The 22105-nt window shown below is 39.9% G+C and overlaps 1 protein-coding gene across 2 annotated transcripts in view; it reads left to right on the top strand.

The window, feature by feature from the left end:
- TTC23L (tetratricopeptide repeat domain 23 like) overlaps positions 1-21951 on the top strand; it is a 49254-nt gene extending 27303 nt beyond the window's left edge. For both annotated transcript variants that reach the window (XM_082724464.1, XM_082724465.1), the window contains exons 9-13: positions 7701-7828; positions 8141-8290; positions 9995-10077; positions 17882-17986; positions 20155-21951. In XM_082724464.1, the coding sequence (XP_082580590.1) occupies positions 7701-7828; positions 8141-8290; positions 9995-10077; positions 17882-17963 (443 nt within the window). In that variant the 3' untranslated portion in view covers positions 17964-17986; positions 20155-21951. The remainder of the gene's footprint in view (positions 1-7700; positions 7829-8140; positions 8291-9994; positions 10078-17881; positions 17987-20154) is intronic.
- The last annotated feature ends 154 nt before the right edge of the window (positions 21952-22105 follow it).

Below are 22105 nucleotides of genomic sequence, written 5' to 3'. Positions count from 1 at the left end.
ACACTACAAGAAAAAATGAGAACACAACTATAAATACCTTCATGCACATAAATGCAAAAAATCCTCAAGAAAATATATAGCAACGTATAAAAAAGAATAATATACCATGATCAAGGGGAGCTTTTTTCTTGAGGATATCAGGCTGGTTCAGTATTTAAACCTGAATGAATGTACTCTATCGTATTAACAGTCCAAAGATGAAAAGCATATAATCTTATCAGCTGATGCAGAAGAAGCATGTGACAAAATGCAACATCCTTTCATGATGGAAGGGGAACTTTCTCAATCTGATAAAAGGCATGTGCAAAAAACCTACAGCTAACATCATGCTTAATGGTGAAAGAGTGAGTTTTTTGCTCATAAGATTGGGAACAAGGCAAGGATATTCATTCTCATTTCTTTTAGTTAACATAATACTGGATGTCCTAGCCAGTGCGATAGGCAAGAAAAAGACATACAGCTTGATTGATCTTAAAAATTTTTAAGTTTATTTAAATGTGGGGATTGAACTCATGACCCCAAGATCAAGAGTCCCATGCTCTACTGACTGAGCCAGGGAAGTACCCCTGAGACATATAGCTTAAAAGAAATAAAATGGTCCTCATTTGCAACAATACAGCTGTTTCTGTTGAAAATTCCATGAAATCTACAAAACTCCTAGAACTAAAAACTGAGTTTAAGGTTAGCAAGATCACAGGATATAATAAGGTCAACACACAGAACCCAGTCATATTTCTATATATTGGCAATGTACAACTGGAAACTGAAATTTTTGGAAACAATAGCCACCTCCTCCCAATGGAACAGTTAGATGTAAATCTAACAAAATATGTATAGTATATGAATGCTGAAAACTATAAAACCCTCATCAAAGAAACCAGAGATGACTTAAATAAATGGAGATATAATATATTCATAGATGGGTGACATACAGTAAAGTTGTTATTTGTATAAAAATTGGAGTATTGATTTAACATAATTTAATCAAAATCCCAGCAGGAATTTTTGTAAATATAGACAAGATGAGTCTAAAATTTATACAGAAATGCAAAGAAATTAGAACAATTGAAACAATTTTGAAAAATAATAAAATTGGAGGACATACTACTTGATTTAAGGTTTACTATAAAGCAACGGTAATCAAGAGAGTTTGGTGTTGATGAAGGGACAGAGTTCAGAGTCACTGGAACACAACAGAGAGTCTAGAAACAGACTGAATAAGTATGGCCAATTAATTTTTGACAAAGATGCTAAGTTCAGTGTGGAAAGAGTATTTTCAACAATGGTATTGGAACAGTTGAAACAATGGTATTCACATGCCAAAAGAAAAAAGAAAAGAAAACCCACTTTCATAAACATATACAAACATTAACTCAAAGTGGATCATTGTCCTAAATGTAAGAGGTAAAATTTGCATTTATTTTACAATAGAAAAATAGGGGAAAAAATAAGACCAAACATTACATAAAGAAAACAAATGGCCAATTAATCACATGAAAAGTTTCAATCATAGTAATAATGAAGAAACAGCAAGGATACCAAGTTTCTATCAGATTGTCACCACTGCAAAAAATGATAACATTTAGGATTGATGAGAACAATTTGATACAAACTCTCAAGTATAATTTGACAGAATGTTACACATCTTAAAATGATACATATCTTTAAAATCAAGTTTTCACCCATCCTTTGTAAAAAAATTTTAAATATGAAAATGTCTATTGTGGGAAAACAGGTCTGTTTATTCACAGATGGTGGGAGTGATAGTATAAATTGATAGGAAATTTGCAATACAACCTGATAATACCTAGTAAAATCAAAAGGAAACTTATATAAGGATATTCACTGTGGCACTGTAATTATTAAAAAAAAAAAAAAAACTGGAAACAACCTAAATGTTTATCAGTGAGTGAAAGGAATATTTGGTATGTTAGTGAGATGGAATTCTATAGTCTTTAAGAGGATTAGACTTTATAAATAAAAAGGGTTAGAAACAACAACATTAAGGAGAAAATACCTTGCATTTGTAGGACATATATGTGGATATATATAAACATGATATGCCTACTTCAGATTAGGCAAAACTGCATCAAAATGTACATCACAATGGTAGAGACTTTGGGCTCTGCCTTCACAAAGAGGTCTGTGAATCCTTTCAACACACACACACACACATTGAATAAAATGGTCAAAAACAGTCATTTGAGGGCACTGGAAATAAATAAGCAGACGGCAAATGGCAAAGCATTCTTGAAAAACTGCTAGAGCTTTGGGTAAAGAAAGACTCTTCTTGGCCTTTCTGCCTGAGGCTGCTCGCACCCACCCACTGCACCCCTGCTCCCCCACCCCCACCCCCAGTCCATGAGAAGAGCTGGCTGAGAAAACCAGCAGCTTTGTGGCAGAGACCTCGGACTCAATTCAGAGCAAGGGGCAAACAGATTCATCATCAAAGCCTGAGTATTTGGTAGCCCAAAGTTGCTGTCCTGGTTTTTTAGGAATTAGAGGCCACTCAGAAATGTTAACAGGAAAACCTGGAAATGAGAGCCAAGAAAAGGCCACATAAGCCCTGAGTCCACTGGAAAATGACATTATATGGGCAGAGGAGATGTGGAAAATCATGAGCGAAGGAGACTTGAAATGCAGCAGAGCTTTGAATGCACACCTCAGTCTACATCCAGATCAATTGATAGAGAATAGAAGACAAACACTGTAAAGGTTTTTGAGCACAACCTCTTTCCGAGTCAGTCACTTGGATCAACTCTAAACTTAGCAGGCAGAGGGGTAATCCCAGGAATCCAGATCGAAATTTTAAAAAATAAGCATTAAAACACAAGCAAAGATTCTAGTCTGGCATGTAGGAGCTTGGAAGCTGTCGCTCCATCCTAACAAAAAGTAAAAAGCTGAACAAACTGGAAAACCAACCACTCTTCTTAGATCTGGCAGAGAGGTGAGGTCACAGGGCAAACTACTGCCCCTAAAACTAGAGAGACCAAAGCATCCAGAGAACCCCAGTTTGCCTGAGCGGATGCCTATCTCTACTGCAGTACTGAGGTAGGAATACCTGACCTGTAACTGATTTAAATTTCTGGAAGCTCAGTGTGCACAAGACGGAGAGTTAAAAATTCCAAGTACCTGGTCATAGAGGAGGACTCCACACATTTGTGAAATTTACTTCCAGAAGCTTGACCAGGTTCTCAAAGTGAAAATGGAGAAAAATGCCCCCTTGCTTCCAACAGGGAGAGAGGGGATAAGTAACCAATTAAAAATATGCTAGAGCTTGCTTCTCAACAAGGCCTGTCCTTAAGACACTATTTCACCAGAGTCTAAAGTATTGGGCAGGTTTTTCAGAGCCAAACGAGACTGGGGGAAGGAAATACCCAACTTCAGCCTCCTCTAGCCATCCTATCCTACCCAAAGGAAAAAGGGACTGAGGCACTTGTGAAGTTCACAGTTCAGAAGCAGAGGCTCACTGAAAGACTGAGAGCTAATCGTAGGACTATAGAATGCTTTCTCGCCTCTGCCCTCCAGCCTCAAATCTTACCACCAATTACTGGAGGCCTATTTGGAACAGTTTGTTTTACCCAGCACATCATGTCCACCTATTAAGAACAATTATAAGTCATGGTAAACAAACAAACAAACAAAAAAACAAAAAACAAAATCCCAAAACAAACAAACAAACAAACCTAAAAAAGCACACAGTTTGAAGAGACACAGCAAGCATCAGAACCACACTCAGATATAGTAGGGATATTTGAATGATCAGACTGGGAATTTAAAACAAGGATGTGATGTCCAAAGGCAGGAGATAGGCATCCCAGCTCAAGATTAGGGAGAGAGACTTCACCCTTCTACCTTTTTTTGGTTTCTTTTTAAATTCTGTTTGAACCCTCAATGGATAGAATGATGGCCACTCATACTGGTGAGGGCAGATCTTCTTTACTCAGTCTATGGATTCAGATGCTGATTTCTCTTGGAGACACCCTCCCAGATGCACTCCAGAAATAATGTTTTAGCAGCTATTTGGGGATCTCTTAGCATGGTCAAGTTGACACAAAATGAAACATGACAGGTCTACTCCTTGTCAGCTTGATCCTTACAAGCATCTCCTCAAACATACTTAATTTTCAGATAGAGATATAATTGTGTTTAATATGCTATAACTACCCTGGGTACTACTGGAAATGTACTAGTTACCCTTTCCCAGAAGAGATAAAGTCCTTCAATGATGTTTACTCTTCTGATATCCATAACTTGAAAACTATGATTAAAATGAATAATACTTAAATAGTGATATAATATCACTATGTCTTCTGTTCCATGAAAAGGGAATAAAAGAAGAAAAATAAGATATTTGCTTAAATGGGCATATGTACACACAAGCGTATTTATAACAAAATGAGGAAATACGACAGTTACAGTCCTCCGTTCTCTAAGTGGTCATCTGGTTGGAACTGCTGTAACTACCTTTTTGTACTACCTATCCTGTGTTCTCTTTGCCTTTAACAACCTCCTCACCTGGTAATGATTTTTTTACTTTGGTGGGATGACCGAAGAAGCCTTCATTCCTGAAGTGAGTTCCTTGATCCAAAGCAATGCTGTGGAAGATACCATGATGGTGGGTGAGGCATTTGTGGGTTATGGATGGTAGTTTTGGTGGAAGCATTGCATACAGGGAAGGCAAATTTATATCCAGAGTAGATACCTCTTCTACTTAAGGACCATGAAGAAAATGGTTCAGTATAATCAGCTTGCTACCGGGTAGCTGGCTAATCACCTTAGGTAATGGTGCAAAAACAGAGGCTCAGTGTTGCTCTCTGCTGCTGGCTGATTGGGTACTCAGCCATGGATTTGGCAAACAAATGTCTTGGTTTTCAAGCTTGCTCCTGGTATCAAAATCTGTATTAGCCAGGGTTCTCCAGAGAAATATAACCAATAGGAGTAAAGGGAACACTGGTAAGTCTCAGAGTCCAAAGGCCCAAGAACCAGGAGCTTCAATATTTGAAGGCAGGAAAAGAGAGGTTTCCAGCTGAAGAAGAAAATTCACCTTCCTTTGCCCCCCCCTTTTTTTTCAAACTGTTGAGGACAGATCTTTACTCAATATTAATTCAGTTGTTCATCTCTTCCAGAAACCCCTTCACAGACACACCCAGAAATTGTTTTGGCAGCTGTCTGTATGTGGGCAAGGACATATGGGAAATCACTGTACCTGCCACTCAGTTTTTCTGTGAATGCAAAACTGCCTTAAAAAATAAAGTCTACTTTAAAGAAATCAAACATCTGAGCAAAGACATTAACATTCAGACACCTCCTAACATAGGAGGAGGTAGACTATAGTTAAGTCTAGGCAACTCATTAAAACCAAACCAAACAGGGGCACCTGGGTGGCTCAGTGGGTTAAGCTGCTGCCTTCGGCTCAGGTCATGATCTCAGGGTCCTGGGATCGAGTCCTGCATCGGGCTCTCTGCTCAGCAGGGAGCCTGCTTCCCTTCCTCTCTCTCTGCCTGCCTCTCTGCTTGCTTGTGATCTTTCTCTGTCAAATGAATAAATAAAATCTTTAAAACAAAACAAAAAACCTCACAAAAATATATCAGAATCTGTAGTTGCTACTATATAATGTCTAAAATGTATAGTTTCAACAAAAGAGAAGCATACAAAGAAAACAACCCATGGTTACATCCAGAAAAAGAATAGTCAATATGTCTTGACTTTGAGTGGGCTACATGTTGGATTTAGCAAACACTTAAGAGGAGCTATAAAATATCTTCAAAGGATTAAAAGAAACTGCCCCAAAAATTAAAAGAAAATACAATGAAACTAGGAAGTCTCAACAGAGAAATAGAAACTATTTAGGATAAAAGCAACCAAATGGAAATTCTAGAGTTGTAATATACAGCAACTGAATGAAAATTTATTAAATGGGCTCAACATCAGATTTGAGATGGCAGAGGAGAGAATGAGATAGCTCAAAGGTATGGCACTGGAGATGATCTCCAGAGAGCAGAGAAAAAAGGTATTGATTTAGAAAAATGAACAAAGCATAAGGGATCTGTGGGACAATGCCTGATGTATCAACAGACATGTAAGAGCCTCAGAAGGCAGAATGAGGCAGCAAATTATCTGAAGAAATAATGACCCCTAACTTCCCGGGTTTGTTATCTACAGATCCAGAATTCTCAATGCCAAGTAAGATAAGCACAAAGAGAATCACAACTAGGCACATAGTCAAACTGCTGAATGATAAGAAAATCTTGAAAACAGCAGTGGAAAAGCAGCTCTGTTCAGGGAAACAATGATATGATTAATGGCTGATTTCCCCTCAGAATAATGGAGGCTAGAAAGTAATGGGAAACATTCAAAATATTGGAACAAAATTCAATTAAGAACTGTATATTCAGGAAAAACTGCCCTTTGAAAATGAAGGTGAGACTGACTGGCTGACTGACTCAGTCACTCTGGCTCACTGACTGGCTCAGTCAGAAGAGCATGTGACTCTTGATCCTGGGGTTGTGAGTTTGAGCCCCACATGGGTGTAGAGATTGCCTCAATAATACTTTACAAAAAGAAAAGAAAATGAAGGTGAGATCAATATTTCCTGATAAACAAGATTTGTTGGTAGCAGTCTTGGCCTAAAATAAATACTAAAGGAAGCCCTTAGGCCGAAAGAAAATGGAAGCACGTGTTAACTCAAATCCACAGAAAGGAACAAAGAGAACTGGAACTGATATGTGGATAATAGGGTATAAACACAACCACAAATATTTATCAACTTGTGAATGGTAAACAAAATGTGTATCTACTTCGCAGAAGGAGGAATAAAGTACTAATTCACGCAAGAACATAGATGAACCTTAAAAACAGCATGATGCATGAAAGAATCACAAAAGACTACATGTTATATGAATCCAATTATATGAAATTTCCAGAAGAGGCAAGAACAGAGATAGAACAAAGATCAGTGATTGCCAGACAGATGAGAGCAGGCGTTGCTTGCAACCAGCCATGAAGACACATTTTGGGGGTGATGGGTATCTTTTAAAACTGGATTTTGATCATGATTATGTAACTACAAATTTGCTAAAACAGCATCACACTGTGTACTTACAATGGTTAAATGTGTGGTATGCCAATTATATCTTAATACAGTGGCAAAAAATGTTAACAGTGCCTGCTTCTGAGTAGTGTGCATGGAGACGATTGTCATTTTTTTTTTTTGCTTCTATTGTATTTTCTAGACTGATTACATAAACATCTGTTATGTTTGGAATAAAAGACAACATTAAAAGTAAATTTTTAAACAATAACAACTCTATTTAAAATACTTTTTGAAACAATAAAACACACACACACCGTTAGCAGGAATCCGAGTAAACAATATTCTCAATCAGAGTTTAATTTAGCTAAATATATAGTCTTTCATTGCCTTGGAGGTTTAATATGGTAGTTATTTGGGGTCTTAGGATAAGGCTATTCAGACATGGCTTTCTTTTCCTACAGAAAAATCCATACCCTTCATCAATAGAATAAAATTACATCAACTGATACCATCAAATTATATCTCAGACTTTTCAAGGGTCTTTATGAGACCTGGAACGAAAACAGACAATGACTTTAAGTATGAAATGTCTAATTGAGCCAAAGCTGTATTACTTACTTATAAAAGCTAGCGGCCTGCCTTCAATGTTCTCCTTTTTTGGCAGATGCTGTTGAGATATATTTTATAAAGAGTATCAATGCATATCAAGCAACATTGGGCCCAACGGATTATGAAACACTGACAACCATTGAAGAATTCTGCAAATGGCTTGTCCAGAATGGGGAAAAACAGGTAAATCTGAACAGGTAAATCAACAAGAGGCAGTGCAATCTTGAGCCAGGGCCTTAGATTTTATTTGTGTCCATTCCTTCATCTGTAAAACAAATATGATAGGCATGCATGAATTAACTGTTATTATTAAATGTAAGCTCAGAATGTTAATTCTTCACAGAAACACATGGGTCACAGTCACAACATCCTGATCCTGGTGAATCACGTCAGTGTGGCGTAGAATGCCTGCTCCATAGAGTTAATGGACTAGAACTGGCATACTCCTTCAGAATTGCCAGGATGATTATAGAACTCTTTTCTTTAACTCCCCAGGAGGCTTATAGACTGCTAAAGGCTGCACTGAAGTCTCAGGTCATCAGCTATGGTGACTGTAGTGAAAAGGTGGCTGAAACTTTTTACAACATGGGCAGGATCTGCTTTGCCAAAGGACAGCTCAGAAAGGCGATTCAGCTGTTAAGGAAGGTGAATTCTGGCTACCTTTTACATTTTCTCCCAGACCCCTAAGCACAACGTGTGGAGTGATGCGCACGTGCACGCAGTGTGTGCGCGCGCGTGTGTGTGCGTGCGCGTGTGTATTTTCATGCCCCTCCCCTCCCTCCTGCTTCCCTTTGCCTCCCTCCCTCCCTTTCTTTCTTTCCTTCCTTCTTTTTTCCTTTTTAATTTTTAAGTAAACTAAAAATTCACTTTCTTTGATGTGCTAAGGGAGAACATCCTACAGAAACTTTTGTTGTGCCCATGCCTGGACCAGAGTCTTTTATATTTATTTTATTTTATTTGACAAATAAAGACACAGTGAGAGAAGGAACGCAAGCAGGGGGAGCAGGAGAGGGAGAAGCGGGCTCCCCGCTGAGCAGGGACCCCAACATGGGGCTTACTCCCAGCAGGACCCTCAGATCATGACCTGAGCCAAAGGCAGCTGCTTAAACACTGAGCCACCCAGGCACCCCTGATTTGGGTCTTTTAAAGAAAATATGTTTTTCATGTCCCCACTTAATTTTTCTAATACATGATTAAAGTTACAATAACAGTTTTAATATATTTCTCTGCTAATTCTAACATCTGTATCAGTTTGGGGTTGATTTTAGTAGATTTCTCTCACTATACTATCTCATGTGAATCACACTTTCCTGCTGCTTTACGTGCCTTGCTATCCTTGTTTGGATGCCAGACATTGTATATTTGACCTTATTCGTGCTGGATATTTTTGTATTCCTGTAAGTATTTTTGAACTTTTTCTAGAAGTCATTTGATTTATAGTTTGGTCCTTTTAGGTCTTGCTTTTTAAGACTGAGTAGATGAGACGAGAGCAGCACTTAGCCAAGGGCTAGTATCCCCCCTTCCTGAGGCAAAAGACTTCTGAGTACACCACCCAAAGGCCCATGAAAGATGAGGCTTTCCAGATTGGCTGGTTGGAAAAAAGCACTGCACCAAGCCCTGTTCCCTCCAGGCCCTTCAGCTGATTGTTACCCCAGTGTTGGCAGTTTTCTCACATGGATGTGCTCATCAGGACTCTGCTGAATAGTTAAGGGGGACCCACTGCAGATATTCCTGGATCTTGTTCTATGCAGCGGTCTCTTCTCTTTTACTGTGTTCTGAAAGTCTCTTGGGACTCCCAGCTCCTTCTCCTCTGTTTGTGGAGTCTGCTGAGCCTCACTTTGTTCCTTTCCCTGCATCATGGCCTGGAAAGGCTCTCAAAGCAATAATCTGGGGGCAGTCATTGGCTTTATCTCACTGGTTGCCCTCTCTCAGGGACCACTGTTCTTTGTTGGTTGATGTTCAGCATCTTGAAGATGCAATGCAAATTTAGGACCCTACACAAATCTCATTTATGTCCATCCACTTGGTCATAGCTATTTGGAAAATCCTCAGGGAAACCATACTGCAGCCATATTTTGGCCCTGTCACTTTGGTGATCCGTAGCCACATATGGCAGAGGGAGGTGCAATGAAGTAGAATGATACACATAGAGCATGGAAGTGTGCACAGCCTTCAATATAGGCTCTTTTTCCTCCATGGTTGGGAACCAGGAGGAGATGCTGTGCAGAAATTTGAAATGTAAACTTGTGATATCTCAGTTCTACTAGTGCTCTCCTGAGTTTGGTTTATCATGAAGGTGCTTTTCTCCTGATACTCTTTAATCTGCTATGTTTCTCAACTTACCTACAGTGTCTGATGATTCAAATCCTCTTATATGGAAGTGAGCACAGTAAAAGCAGAGACACAAGAGACCTCCTTACCCTATTGCAAAGGTGAGTTCTGGCTCTGGTCATCTACCAGGTCATCTGTGTGGGTATGTGGGTAGTATGGCCCGATTCATTCAGTTAGGGGTGATCACCTTTTTTGTTCTTGCTAGTAAGGCAAAATGCCAACTTGTACTATGGATTTGGCTAAATCCTTTGGAGGTAACCAGTTGAATTCTTGTAGTGCCTCAGGAACCAGAGTTATGGGGGTCTGCTGCAATAATACTTGGTATTTATAATATCTCTTTCAACGCTGAGGCTTGGAACCAAATCCCACAAGGTAGTGTCTCAGCTGACAACTTGTGACAGATCCAATATTGACATATACAAAGTAAATGAATACATTAAACTTGTTTTTTTCTTGCTGAACATACAAAATCTAGGTCCTTTGATAAAGGCAAGTTTTTTGGCAGGGGAGATTTAATTATCTCCAGAGTCAGTAATAAAATAGTGTTTTGTGTAGACTTGTCCCCTTCTTTATCTTTGGCATATCATTGCTTTTTGTTCATCTCAGAATAATGTTGACCTTGAACTATTCTTTTCAAAGAGGAACATAATTAAAATTTGTTGGGTGTAAGCACCTATAACTGAGCTAGGTCATAGTCATGAAGTACTTAATCCTCACAAACCCCTAGTATGATAGCTCTCATCTGACAGGAGGGAGCCCAATGTTCTGCAAAGGAACTTGCCTGCATTCACTTAGTCTTAGAAGTTTGGGCCTAGGCAAGTGTGGCTCTAAAGGCCATGTGCTTTTCTCTTAGCACCCTCTAATAAGGAGGGGCATTGCTATGGAGTAAGGGTCAGGACCCTGACTGTAGTTCACTGGAGATGGCTCACAATGAATACATTTCTCACCAGGCTGGACTGGTGAGGGACAAGATGAGCAGAGAGAACACAGTCAGTCCATCCTATCCCCACCCATGGGTCAGAGCCACACTTCAACTAGGCCCAACAGAAGACGGGGTCCTGCTCTATTAGTATCCAGAGGAGGGTTCTCTAGCCTCTCTAGTAATGCCCATGTGAGGACGGTATATGGGGAACTTTGCCCCCTTCCTGCTAGTGGGTATGAAAGTATATTTTCCTGGTCAAGAACCATAACTATATATATATATATATATATATATATATATATATATAGAGAGAGAGAGAGAGAGAGAGAGAGAGAGAGAGATATGTATTTATATAGTTCATTTCAGAAATGACCTTTCAGAAAATAATTAGTTATATATAGTTATATAAATATTTAAATATATAAAGTTCAGAAGTGAACTTTCAGAAGTTGATATGTGTGTGTGTGTGTGTGTGTGTGTATAGTATATATATATTTTTTGGAGGGGGAAGGGGCAGAGAGAGAGAAAGAATCCCAAGCAGGCTCTGCACCCAGGATAGAGCCTGACTTGGAGCTGGATCTCACAACCCTGAGATCATGACCTGAGCTGAAATCGAGAGTCAGATGCTTAGGACTGAGCCACCCAGGTGCCCCCATAACAAAATAATAGGTGTAATATAGAACTCTTTCCAATTCCCTGGCATTATACAATATATATACTGTTTCTAACCCTCAAATAATCCTGTTAGGTAGGTGTTTTATCTCCCATGTTCAGGTGATAGAAACAGAGTCAGAAAGTTTGAGTATCTTGTTTAAATCACCTAGCTGGTAAGTGTATTAAGATTTGAACGCACATTTATCATAGTTCAAAATGCACTTCTTTTTACTACGGGATAGGGATTCTGACTTTGATGCATTTGAGAATACATATGGAGACACCTGGTTAGCAGTAAGTCTCCAGAAGTGCATTTTACATGAGGAGAAACTGAGGACTGGTATTTTCCTAGGAAGAGGCGGAGCTGGGATTTTGAAACGGAATGTGCTCTTTGTAGGCTATGTAGCTTACTGTCTGAAGGCAGACTGTTTGGATTTAAAACTCTTGCCCCAACCTCACCTCTCCGACCTGGGTGAAGTTATTAAGCCTTTCTCGGCCTCTGTTTATTTATGAAGAAAATAATAGTATCTTGCTCAAAAGGTGGCTTTTCTGAGAGTAAGTTTATATATAATATAGCATACTTAGATCAAGTCCTGGCAGGCCTTAAATTCACAGTGGATAATAATTATGATGGTGATAATCTTTCTGAGATGCTGGAGGTAATAGGTCTGAATATTTAAGTGAGAAGCTTTTGTATGTCATGCAATTACTATTATTTTATTTTATAAGTAGTGAGTAAGGAGTATATATTAGTGGATTCATCCCTATCAGCTTAACCTGCCTCTGCCACTTACTAGGTATGTAGCCTGGGGGGAATCACTTAACCTCCTTAAGTCTTGGTTTCCTCATCATTAAAATATAGATAATGATATACCACATCCAGTTGTTGTGAATTTTTGATAAAATAATGTGTAGGACTTGCATAGGATGGTGCCTGGCAGAGTCTATGCTCAGTCAGTGTCTGCAAAACAGCCTCCCCTGACCCCTTCTCCCTCAAAACTGGAGCTAAAGTTCTACTCAGCTTGTATTTAACAAGAGAAACTTCCAAGTAGCTGAAGTGACTGTACTTCCTCAGTAGTCTCAGGTCTTCCTTCCGGTCTCTCACTGGTCCTTGTTCCTTGTCTGTGGTTTGAAAAAAACAAGAGGAGAAGAAGAAATTAGGAGGGATTGGTCTAACCTAATTCAGACCCCAGGTAGTATGAATTTCTTCAGGTGCGTGGAGACTGATCCTCTCTGTAGATGACAGTGAGACCAGGACCTGCCAAGAAAATCCATTAAAGAGGAAAAGTCTTTTGAAGGATCCTGCTGTAGGAGAAATGGAGTCAGTGGAGGTTTTTCTTCCACAGAAACAAGCCCATATCTCATTCCTCAACAACTGCTGAGCAAAGCCATAGGAGTAGCTGCCAAAGTCCAGATGTCCAAAAAAAAAAAAAAAAAAAAAAAAAAAAAAAAAAAAAAAAACAGTACCAAAATTGTTCTCTTTGCTCGAGCCTCTTGCTGGAATAATTAATCCCAGATGTCCTGGAACTCTGCTCATTCTCCAGTGTGCTCTTGTGCTTTCTACCCCACCTCCTCCGGAAACCCCATGACAACATTCACTGAACGTTTATTGCCAGGAGCCCAAATTCTTGGCTTTTAAAGTCTCTGCAAAGAAGTGAAAGCAGACATGGCCCCTTGAAGTAGGAGTTAATTCTAAGATTAAAAATGATAGTTGCAAGCCTCAAGTAAGATTTTAGTGTCTTAAAAAGGCAAAGAACATCTCAGATTTGGGAGTAAACTTTTACCTAAATCACAAATGTACTTCAGTTTTAATTATTTACACATCAGGCTCCTCCTAAGCACTAAAAATACTTATATGTTTCAGATAGAGTCCTTTCAGAAAAAGAGACACACGTGCCTAGATGACTAGTCTGTAGTAAAACATTAATAGAAATATAAATAAAGAGGACAAGTAATAAATTGGGAGACCAGAAATATGGGTGGAAACTGTGCACACCGGGGGTAGGCTGCTGGGTTTTCAAAGAATAGTAAAATATCAGCAGGTAGCAGAGAAGTCAGAGGAGGGCATTTAGGTAGCATGAATAAAAGCAGGGGCATGGAGATATCTGATATTTCTGAGGAAACACAAGTGACTGAGGGTGGTTGTGGTTTAAGGTACATGAGTAAGAAAATGCTGGAGATGAGTTTGGAAAGATCAATTAGGGTCAGATTATGTGATTTTTCTGTGCCATGCTAAGGAGTTTAGAACGTATTTAGTAGTTAGAAGGATTTGAGCAAGATATGACATCATCAGTTATTGGCTCTACAACATTAACTCTAACAGCAATGGAAGAAGAGATGGGACCTAGGGGTATTTTAGAAGTAGGGAGATCAGTTAGGAGGCAGATAGAACAGTTCAAGGGGGAGGTAGTGGTGGGAACCTTAATTATCTAAAGCCATAGTAGGAGGAAGTTGGGGAGGAAGGATTGAAAAGCAATTTATGATCTGTTCTAACAAGACCTTAGCACCAATTAGATATGATGTGTGATGGAGGCAGGAGTCACAGAAGGCTTTGAAGTTTCTAGTGTGGACCATTGGATGAATGGCAATGCTACTAAATGAGATAGTGCTGACAAGTGGAGATCATCTGGAGGATGTCTGGAGGGTCTGAGGAAGATGATGATTTCGATTCTGGATATGTTAAATCTGAGGTACCCACACTGCATCCACTTGGCAATGTCTGGTCCAGGAGCTCAAGAAGATAGATTCTGAAGTGAAGAGAATGGGTAAGAAACCCATGGAATATGTATATGTGAAATGAAAGGGCTTGAGAGGGAACACTTACACTTATTTTAGAGATAATATATGCACTGTGATTTAGAATCAAAACAGGACTCAAATTTGAGCTTTCCCACTTGCAGTGAGACTTCCTGTGTCTTCCTTTCTTCATCTGAAAAAAAAAAAAAAAACCAAAAAAACAAAAAACTGAAGGGGCACCTGGCTGGCTCAGTTGGTAGAACCTATGACTCTTGGTTTGGGCGTTGTGAGTTTGAGTCCCATGTTGGGTATGGAGTTTACTTTAAAAAAAGTTAAAAATTAAAAAATAATCTTAAAAATGTGAATAAAAAGAGCACTCTATTTAAAGTGCTTTACTTAATGTTTGGCACTGTGAAATGTTTGGCTTCTGTGAAATGTTAATTATTGTCATGACTAGTATTATTTTGGAGTCATACAGAAGGAAGACCTTCTGTCTTCTTTGGAGATTTTACTTTTAAGATTTTGTTTATTTATTTATTTATTTAGAGCTTAGGGGAAAGTGGGGACAAGCAGAAAGAGAGGGACAAGCAGACTCCGTGCTGAGCAGTGAGCCCAATGCAGGGCTTCATCTCATGGACCTGAGATATGACTTGAGCTGAAATCAAGAGTCAGAGGCTAAACCGGCTGAGCCACCCAGGTGCCCCTAGATTTTTTCAATGATAACAAAACAGTAGGAAAAACTCAAATGTCCACCAGTAGAAACACTAGTACATGTTTATGGTCAATATAATGAGGTCCATGTTTATGATCATATAATATGGTCATTGAGAAACATGAAGTAGAGCTTTGAAGAGTTGTAGAAAAATATTGCAGATATATTATTGGGGTAAAAACATGAAAAATACATATTAATGAGTATTATATGTAGTATCACCCATAAATATATATAAATATGTATTAGTAAAGGTAACAGTAGTTATCTCTGGAGATAAGATTATGGGGAACTTTCAACTTCTATATTATATATTTGTGTTACTTGACTTTTTCTTTTTTTAACAACAAATATGTATTATGTGATAAAAAGATATATTTTGAGGTCGCATGGGTGGCTCAGTGAGTTACTCTGCCTTCAGCTCAGGTCATGATCTAAGGGTCCTGGAATTAAGCCCCGCATCGGGTTCTCTGCTCAGCAGAGGGCCTGCTTCCCCCTCTCTCTCTGCCTGCCTCTCTGCCTACCTGTGGTCTCTGTCAAATAAATAAATAAAATCTTTAAAAAAAAGATAAATTTTTATTTTTTAGAGATTTTATTTATTTGACTTTGAGAGTGAGTACAAGCAGAGCAGAGGGAGAGGGAGAAGCAGACTTCGGCTGACCGGAGAGCCCAATGTGGGACTCGATCCCAGGACCTGGGATCATGACCTGAGATGAAGGCAGATACCCAACCGACTGAGCCACCCAGGTGCCCCTAAAAAAGATAAATTTTTAAAGTGTACGGCATGTGTGTCAAATATTAAGAGATAAGATAATGTCGTGTTGAGAAAATGGACTACAGTCAGATGCGTGGGTCATAGTCCCAGCTCTGTTATTTATTAGTTGTCTGACCCTGGACACGTCACTTTACTTCTCAGTTTCCTTATCTATAAAAATCTATAAAATGTGACTAAATAAGTTAATGTAAGTAAAACTGCTCAGAAAGAGGCCTGACAGAGTATGTGCTGATTAGAGGTGATGATGAAGATGATGATGATGGTAAGAGAATGAGGACTAATAAGAAGCCATTATGCTGGCAGATAGAGAATCACTAGTGTGATTAGAGCAAGCTATCCTGGTAGAGCAGATTTTTGAGATTACCCCAGTAATCCAGTACCTGATTAAACACCTCCCCAAATCAGGAACTCACTCATTACCTGTCAAAGTGGCCCTTTCCAATCTTAGACAGTTCTAATTGTATAACAGCCAAGGTCATGGACTTTAGAATTAGACCTATCTTAGAATCCAGGCTCTGCCATTCGAAGTGTCGTTCTATGTGCCATTCTATGTGTCATTAGGCAAGTTATCCTAAGTCTCAGTTTCCTCCAGTGAGGACTAGAACTATCTATAATATGGAAACGTAATGAAGAACAAATGAGATTTTACATAACACACTTAGCACAGTATCTGGCTCATGGTTAATAAATACTAGCTCGATAAATAAATAGTCAATAAATACTAGCCACTTTTACAACTCAAGCTCATCATCCAGACATATTGGAAGGATGAGACTATGGTGCACCAATTTCATTTTTGTTATTTTTAAATGTTTCTAGGACAGCCACATGGCAAAAAGCTATTTCAGGATTACTTTTGAAGGGTCTTAAGATGTAGAAGCCAGGAGAAGCAGCAGGGAGGGCCATCCTTTTCTCTTCACAAGAGGGGAAAGAAGGAATGCTCACTGATCGATTAGTGGTCTGCTGTCCTCTTGGCCATATGACCAGACCAGAACAGCCTCTTCTGGGCTGAGGGGCTAGGGAGGGAAAGCCAAGGAAAGTAGGATTTGGGGAGATTATCTCCAGAGAGAAGTGCAGCAAGACAGAGAATAGCTCATGTGCTGTGTCAGCCAGACCAGCCTTGGTCAGGACTTTCATGATGAACTTTATGCTGCATCTGCTGGTTTCCTGGCCACTGCATTCCTATTCTTTTCCTATCATTTATCAATAAATGTTTCAACACTGCCCCTACAAAATTAGGGGGCAAATATTTGGGCAAACCTTGGTGTATGAATGGGTGGGAGGCAAATCTTCTCTTGCGTCCTGGTGCCAAGGAGCAGCAGCTTGTCTAAATCAGGGTACTGGGAAGATCTGGGGGCATTGGGGCCGATGGGGAAGTGAGCTTATAGCTCCTCACTTCAGGGCCTTCCTGAAGAGGAACAGAGGCTGCTAAGTAACAGAGCGCTAGTTTGGGGAACCTTGTCTGTGGCAAAGCGGGGGAAGAATTCTACAATCTATAGCCTTCTGCCACGTCTACAAGTATGGATTGATAGGAAGATACAGTGTGGAATAGGGCAAGGAGATCAAATATTTTTCATCTCACGGGCCCACTCTCTCAGTCCTAGAGTGACGCTTGAGGTTCCCAACCAAAAGGCTGGGTTTGGTGAAGCTGATTTATCAGTATTGTCACGGTGTATGGGCAGGGGAATGGCTGACCCACTGTCACACCTTTGCTATTTGGGCATAACGACAAGAGCAGGATACTCTGAGGGAGGGGCATCTCATGTGTGAGGACCAGCTCGGCTGTGAAAGAGCCACGTGATCTTTGGCTCCCTGAACATTCTGAGTCTCTTTCCTCCTCTTCATTCATTCCTTCAACAAACACCTCGTGAGCACCTGTGAAGTGTGAGGTGCGGTTGAGATGAGGGCACTAATAACGATAAATAAAACACGGTCATTACTCTTGAGACAATAATCAAGTAGGAGAGGCAACCATGAGAAATAATGACAATATGAGAGAGTCCCCTAGTAGAAATCTCAGAACAGTGCAAGTGGAAAGGAGAGACAATCTAGGAAAGCTGGAAAAAGACTTCACTGAGAGGGTTACATCTGAGTTGTTTCTTGAAGGGCGAGTAACAGTTCATCCAGGTGGAGAAGAGAAACCATTCCAGGAAGAAGGAACTGTATATGCAAAGGCCCTGAGGTATGACAGAGGACAGTTTGGAAGCAGTGGTAAGTTCTTTGTGGCTGCCATACAAGGTAGTATTTCCTGGAGGGTCTCGCAGGGACTGTTGATTGTAAGGGATGAGTCAGGCAGTGGCTTTGAGGGGGAGGGAGGAAGACTCTGGGGCAGATCAGTTTAGGAAAAAACAAAGTAGGGTAAACAAAGTAACAAACGTTCATTTCCTGGACTTCTCAAAACTTTTAATATGCTATGGTTCCCTACTGGCATGTTGAGAACAAATTAACTTTAAAAAAAAAAAAACAACAATATTCATACCTACTGAAATGGTCAGTGACTTAAATTTTGACAAATAAAACACAGTCTCTAGAACCAAAGTAGTGAAACTATCTAAAATTTGGTTTTATTATCTTTTATTTATTTTTTAAAGATTTTATCTATTTATTTGACAGAGCTCACAAGTAGGCAGGGAGGCAGGCAGAGAGAGTGGGGGAAGCAGGCTTCCTGCTGAGCAGAGAGTCGGATGAGGGGCTCTATCCCAGGAGCCTGGGATCATGACCTGAGCCAAAGGCAGAGGCTTTGACCCACTGAGCCACCCAGACGCCTCTAAGATTTGGTTTTATTTTAAAGCAAGGGTACGTGTAGCACATGCTTGAACCGAGGGTACAAGAATGCTTTTGTAGTTAAGAATTTGGGCCCCACTTCAGGACATAGTAAAGTCTGTGAACACGGCTACCTCACCAATGAACTATTTTATCTGACGACAGAAACATGACCTCAATACGTCCCTATGAACTAATTTTCCTTTATGATTCATGGTGGTTGAGAGCTGGGTCTGGAGACAGACAAGCCTGTGTTCAGACCCCAGAACCACCACTTTCTAGCTGTAGGTAACCCTAGTATCCTCATCCACAGAATGGAGATGAGAGTAGTGCCTGTCTCTTAGTGTAGCAGTGAAAATAAAATGTATGCGAAGTGGTTGTCAGGGTGGCCCGCCCTTCAGTATTCATGTAATAACAACTACTTTTACTATGACCGAAGCCTGGGCTTTGAGTTTATTACCTTCCGGTTACACCATTGGTGCATGGCGCACAACGAGAAGGTTAATAACTGTTGTTGGTGAAAAGCTACCACCTTTTCTGGAGTGGGAAACATTTTGCTGGTTAACATCTCAAAAATGAGCTGGAGCTTATGAGCCCTTGGAAACAGACAGTCTGACACCATTACTTAAACCCAAAGAAGATAACGTGTATCCTGTGGATGAAGTCGTGTCCTTTCAGTGACCTGGAGATTTCAGGCAAGGAGAATCCTGCCACCCTGTGGCGGGAGGGGAGCAGGCCCAGGCCGACTTCTAGTTCCTATCACCAGCAGAGGTCTCTCAGATTTTGGCCCGCCTCTGAGTTTATGAGACCCTAGGCCATTGACTTAATTTGCGCCTAGTTCTTCTTCAGATTTGAAATCACATTATCTCGTGGTTTACTGAGAAGGAAGTTAAAGTGCCAGATAGCTTTCTGTATTTTATGCAGTCAGTAGTAGACAGAGAATGAATCAGTCTTTAGTGGAACTTGCATGTAAGAAAAGTCTCATAAAATTTTGCATCTCATGTTTCTGTGGAACAAATACTTTTTTTTCAGGCAAATAGGGGTTATGAAAACCACACTTTGCAGGCTTGAGGTCTAAATAGAAGATGACTGAAGAACACTTAATAGAAACCAGGTTTCTGGACCAGATTTCTTTTGGACCAGATTACTTCTAACTCCAGCCCGACTTCTTCAGTATTAGGAAATCAGAGTGTGGGAATCTTAATGGCTGGAAATGGGGAAGAAAGATCCTCTTTGTAGCACTTAACAGGGCTTCTGAGCTCTAAGATCTGTGTATTCATAGGAAGAGACCACCTGAAAATTATGAACAATATAAAAGACCCTAAATTCTACAAATTTTTCAGCTGTGATTAAAAGCGATCCAGATATCTAAGATATTCTTGGCTGCTATCTGAACTGAAGGAAGAGCTCTGCTCTTTAGGGAGAAAAACCAAGACTCTAGAATCATTTTAGAGGCCTATTAGAAGAGTCAGCGTTTTAGGGGGATGGGCACATGGTGAAATCGTCCATTGCCTCAGACTCAGTCTAGCCTTCTAGCTTAATAAATTAGTGATCTGGGTCTGGAAGAGATGGCAAAAACAAAGAAAATGCACAAATGCTTTCCTCCTTTCCTTTAGGTCTTCTGTTATCGTTAAAAGAAAAACCTCTATACTAAGATAGCCAACAATAAAGCCAACTGTTGATAACAAAAATTCTGGACCACAAGATATATTTATTAACACTGATAGCAATGGCAGATCAAAGGTGGAACTAAGGACTGTAAAGAAAAAAAACCCAAAAAACAAAAAACGGTCTACCGAGCAGCAGCATTACAGGTAAAATACCCAGGGCCCGTTAGAACACATGATCCTGATCGATAACTTGGGGTGGGGAGGTAGGAGTCAGAAATCTTTTTCAGCCTGATGCTTTTAGTTTCTTAGTGACTGGGATTCCATACTCTTCTTACTTACCTTTTATAGCTCAAATTTCATTCTTTTCAGTTCTGGCTTTTAAAGAAGATATCTAAGTTGTTGGTGGATATTTTAATATACTGTTTGGAAGTAGTTTTAGTCATAACCTGTTTCAGGTCACTAAAACTGCCCTGTGAAGAAACATTTGATCTTCTGGAAACATTTGCCCTGGTTTCATGCCACGTGAAGGGTCAGAGTTTTTTTGTTTTGTTTTTAAAATATTTTATTTATTTATTTGTCAGAGAGAGACAGACAGACAGACAGACAGTGCACAAGCAGGCAGAGGCAGAGAGAGAAGCAGGCTCCCCACCGAGAAACCCGATGTGGGACTCGATCCCAGGACCCTGGGATCATGACCTGAGCCGAAAGCAGTGGCTTAACCCACTGAGCCACCCAGGCATCCCCAGAGGGGGGTTTTTGATTCTTATTATAAATGAAGAAACTAGGGATAAGAGAGACTGATTTGTTCAAGGTCAGCCTGGTGATTATAAAGCTGACTTCCTGAATCATAGATGATTACATCTTCCATCTTACTCTGCTGCCCTCAACCCCAAACTGGATTTAAAGAGAAGGAATGTTCAAGGTGCTTAAAAATAAAAATCCTTACTCCCTGAACAAATGTGTATCCAGGAAAAGAAATCAGCAATCTCAGATTATATTCTTTACTGTCTTCTTCACCTACTTAGGGAGAAAAATCAGATTCCTGTGAGATTACAATATAAGAAACATTTTCCCTTTTCATCGATTCTTGGTTATGTTGGCAGATTTAATGGAGCTCAAAGACTGTCTTTGGGGATCCAAGTGTCTTCTAACAACATCTCTCCTTCACTCAGTGCTTACAAGAACATTTTGATTGTTCATTCAGAAAATAATTATTTTTAAATTTCAGTCCTTTGTTCAGTCTGACCTCATCCCCGAGCAAGGTATAGTGGTGAGTAGTGTGCTATGGTCTAAGCACATGTATAGCAGTTGATCCAATGACTTGTCTATAGACTGGTAGTCTCCCTCCTGCAGCTGTGTCCTCCCTTAGCTGATTCCCAGAGAGCTTTCAGTTTGGCACTCAGGACTAAGGTCTCAGACTCAGCCCTGGCTGGAGATGGCTATGGCCCACTGACCTTTACTGCAGCGCTTGTGAACTGGTCACACAATCTGTCCTTGCTAATTTTAGTCCTGTCTGGAGACAGGCCTGCTGTTCTGACCCAGAATATTCTGGACTAAAGTTGCCTTAGATGAGTTGCTTCCATTTTTACATATCCAGATGAAAATGGGTTTACAACAATGACTGTGATAAAAAACAAAAGTACCAGACAGAAGTGGCAATTTGGACTCCATTTTGCATGTCACTAAAATTTTTAGAATATCTTGGGAGACCCCAACGTCTTAAGATTCTACTGACACACCTGTATCAATAAAACATTAGCATGAAGTGTAACACTGCAAAATAAAATGTTATGGTGCAATCCTGTTATTGCGTTTGAAATTAGTTTTAAATACTTAAGTAGTTCCAGTGTTTACTGTCAGTGTAAAGTTGCTAGTAGTCCATTTTGTGAGATTTTGATGTTAAAATGTTTAATGAAATGGTGGTGATAATGAATGGTAGCTATAGTTTTAATTCGCA

Source organism: Mustela nivalis (assembly GCF_964662115.1).
Source record: "Mustela nivalis genome assembly, chromosome: 3".
NCBI classification, from domain to species: Eukaryota; Metazoa; Chordata; class Mammalia; order Carnivora; family Mustelidae; genus Mustela; species Mustela nivalis.
Note: the sequence above shows the minus strand (reverse complement) of the source record. Positions and strands in the feature narration are given on the sequence as shown.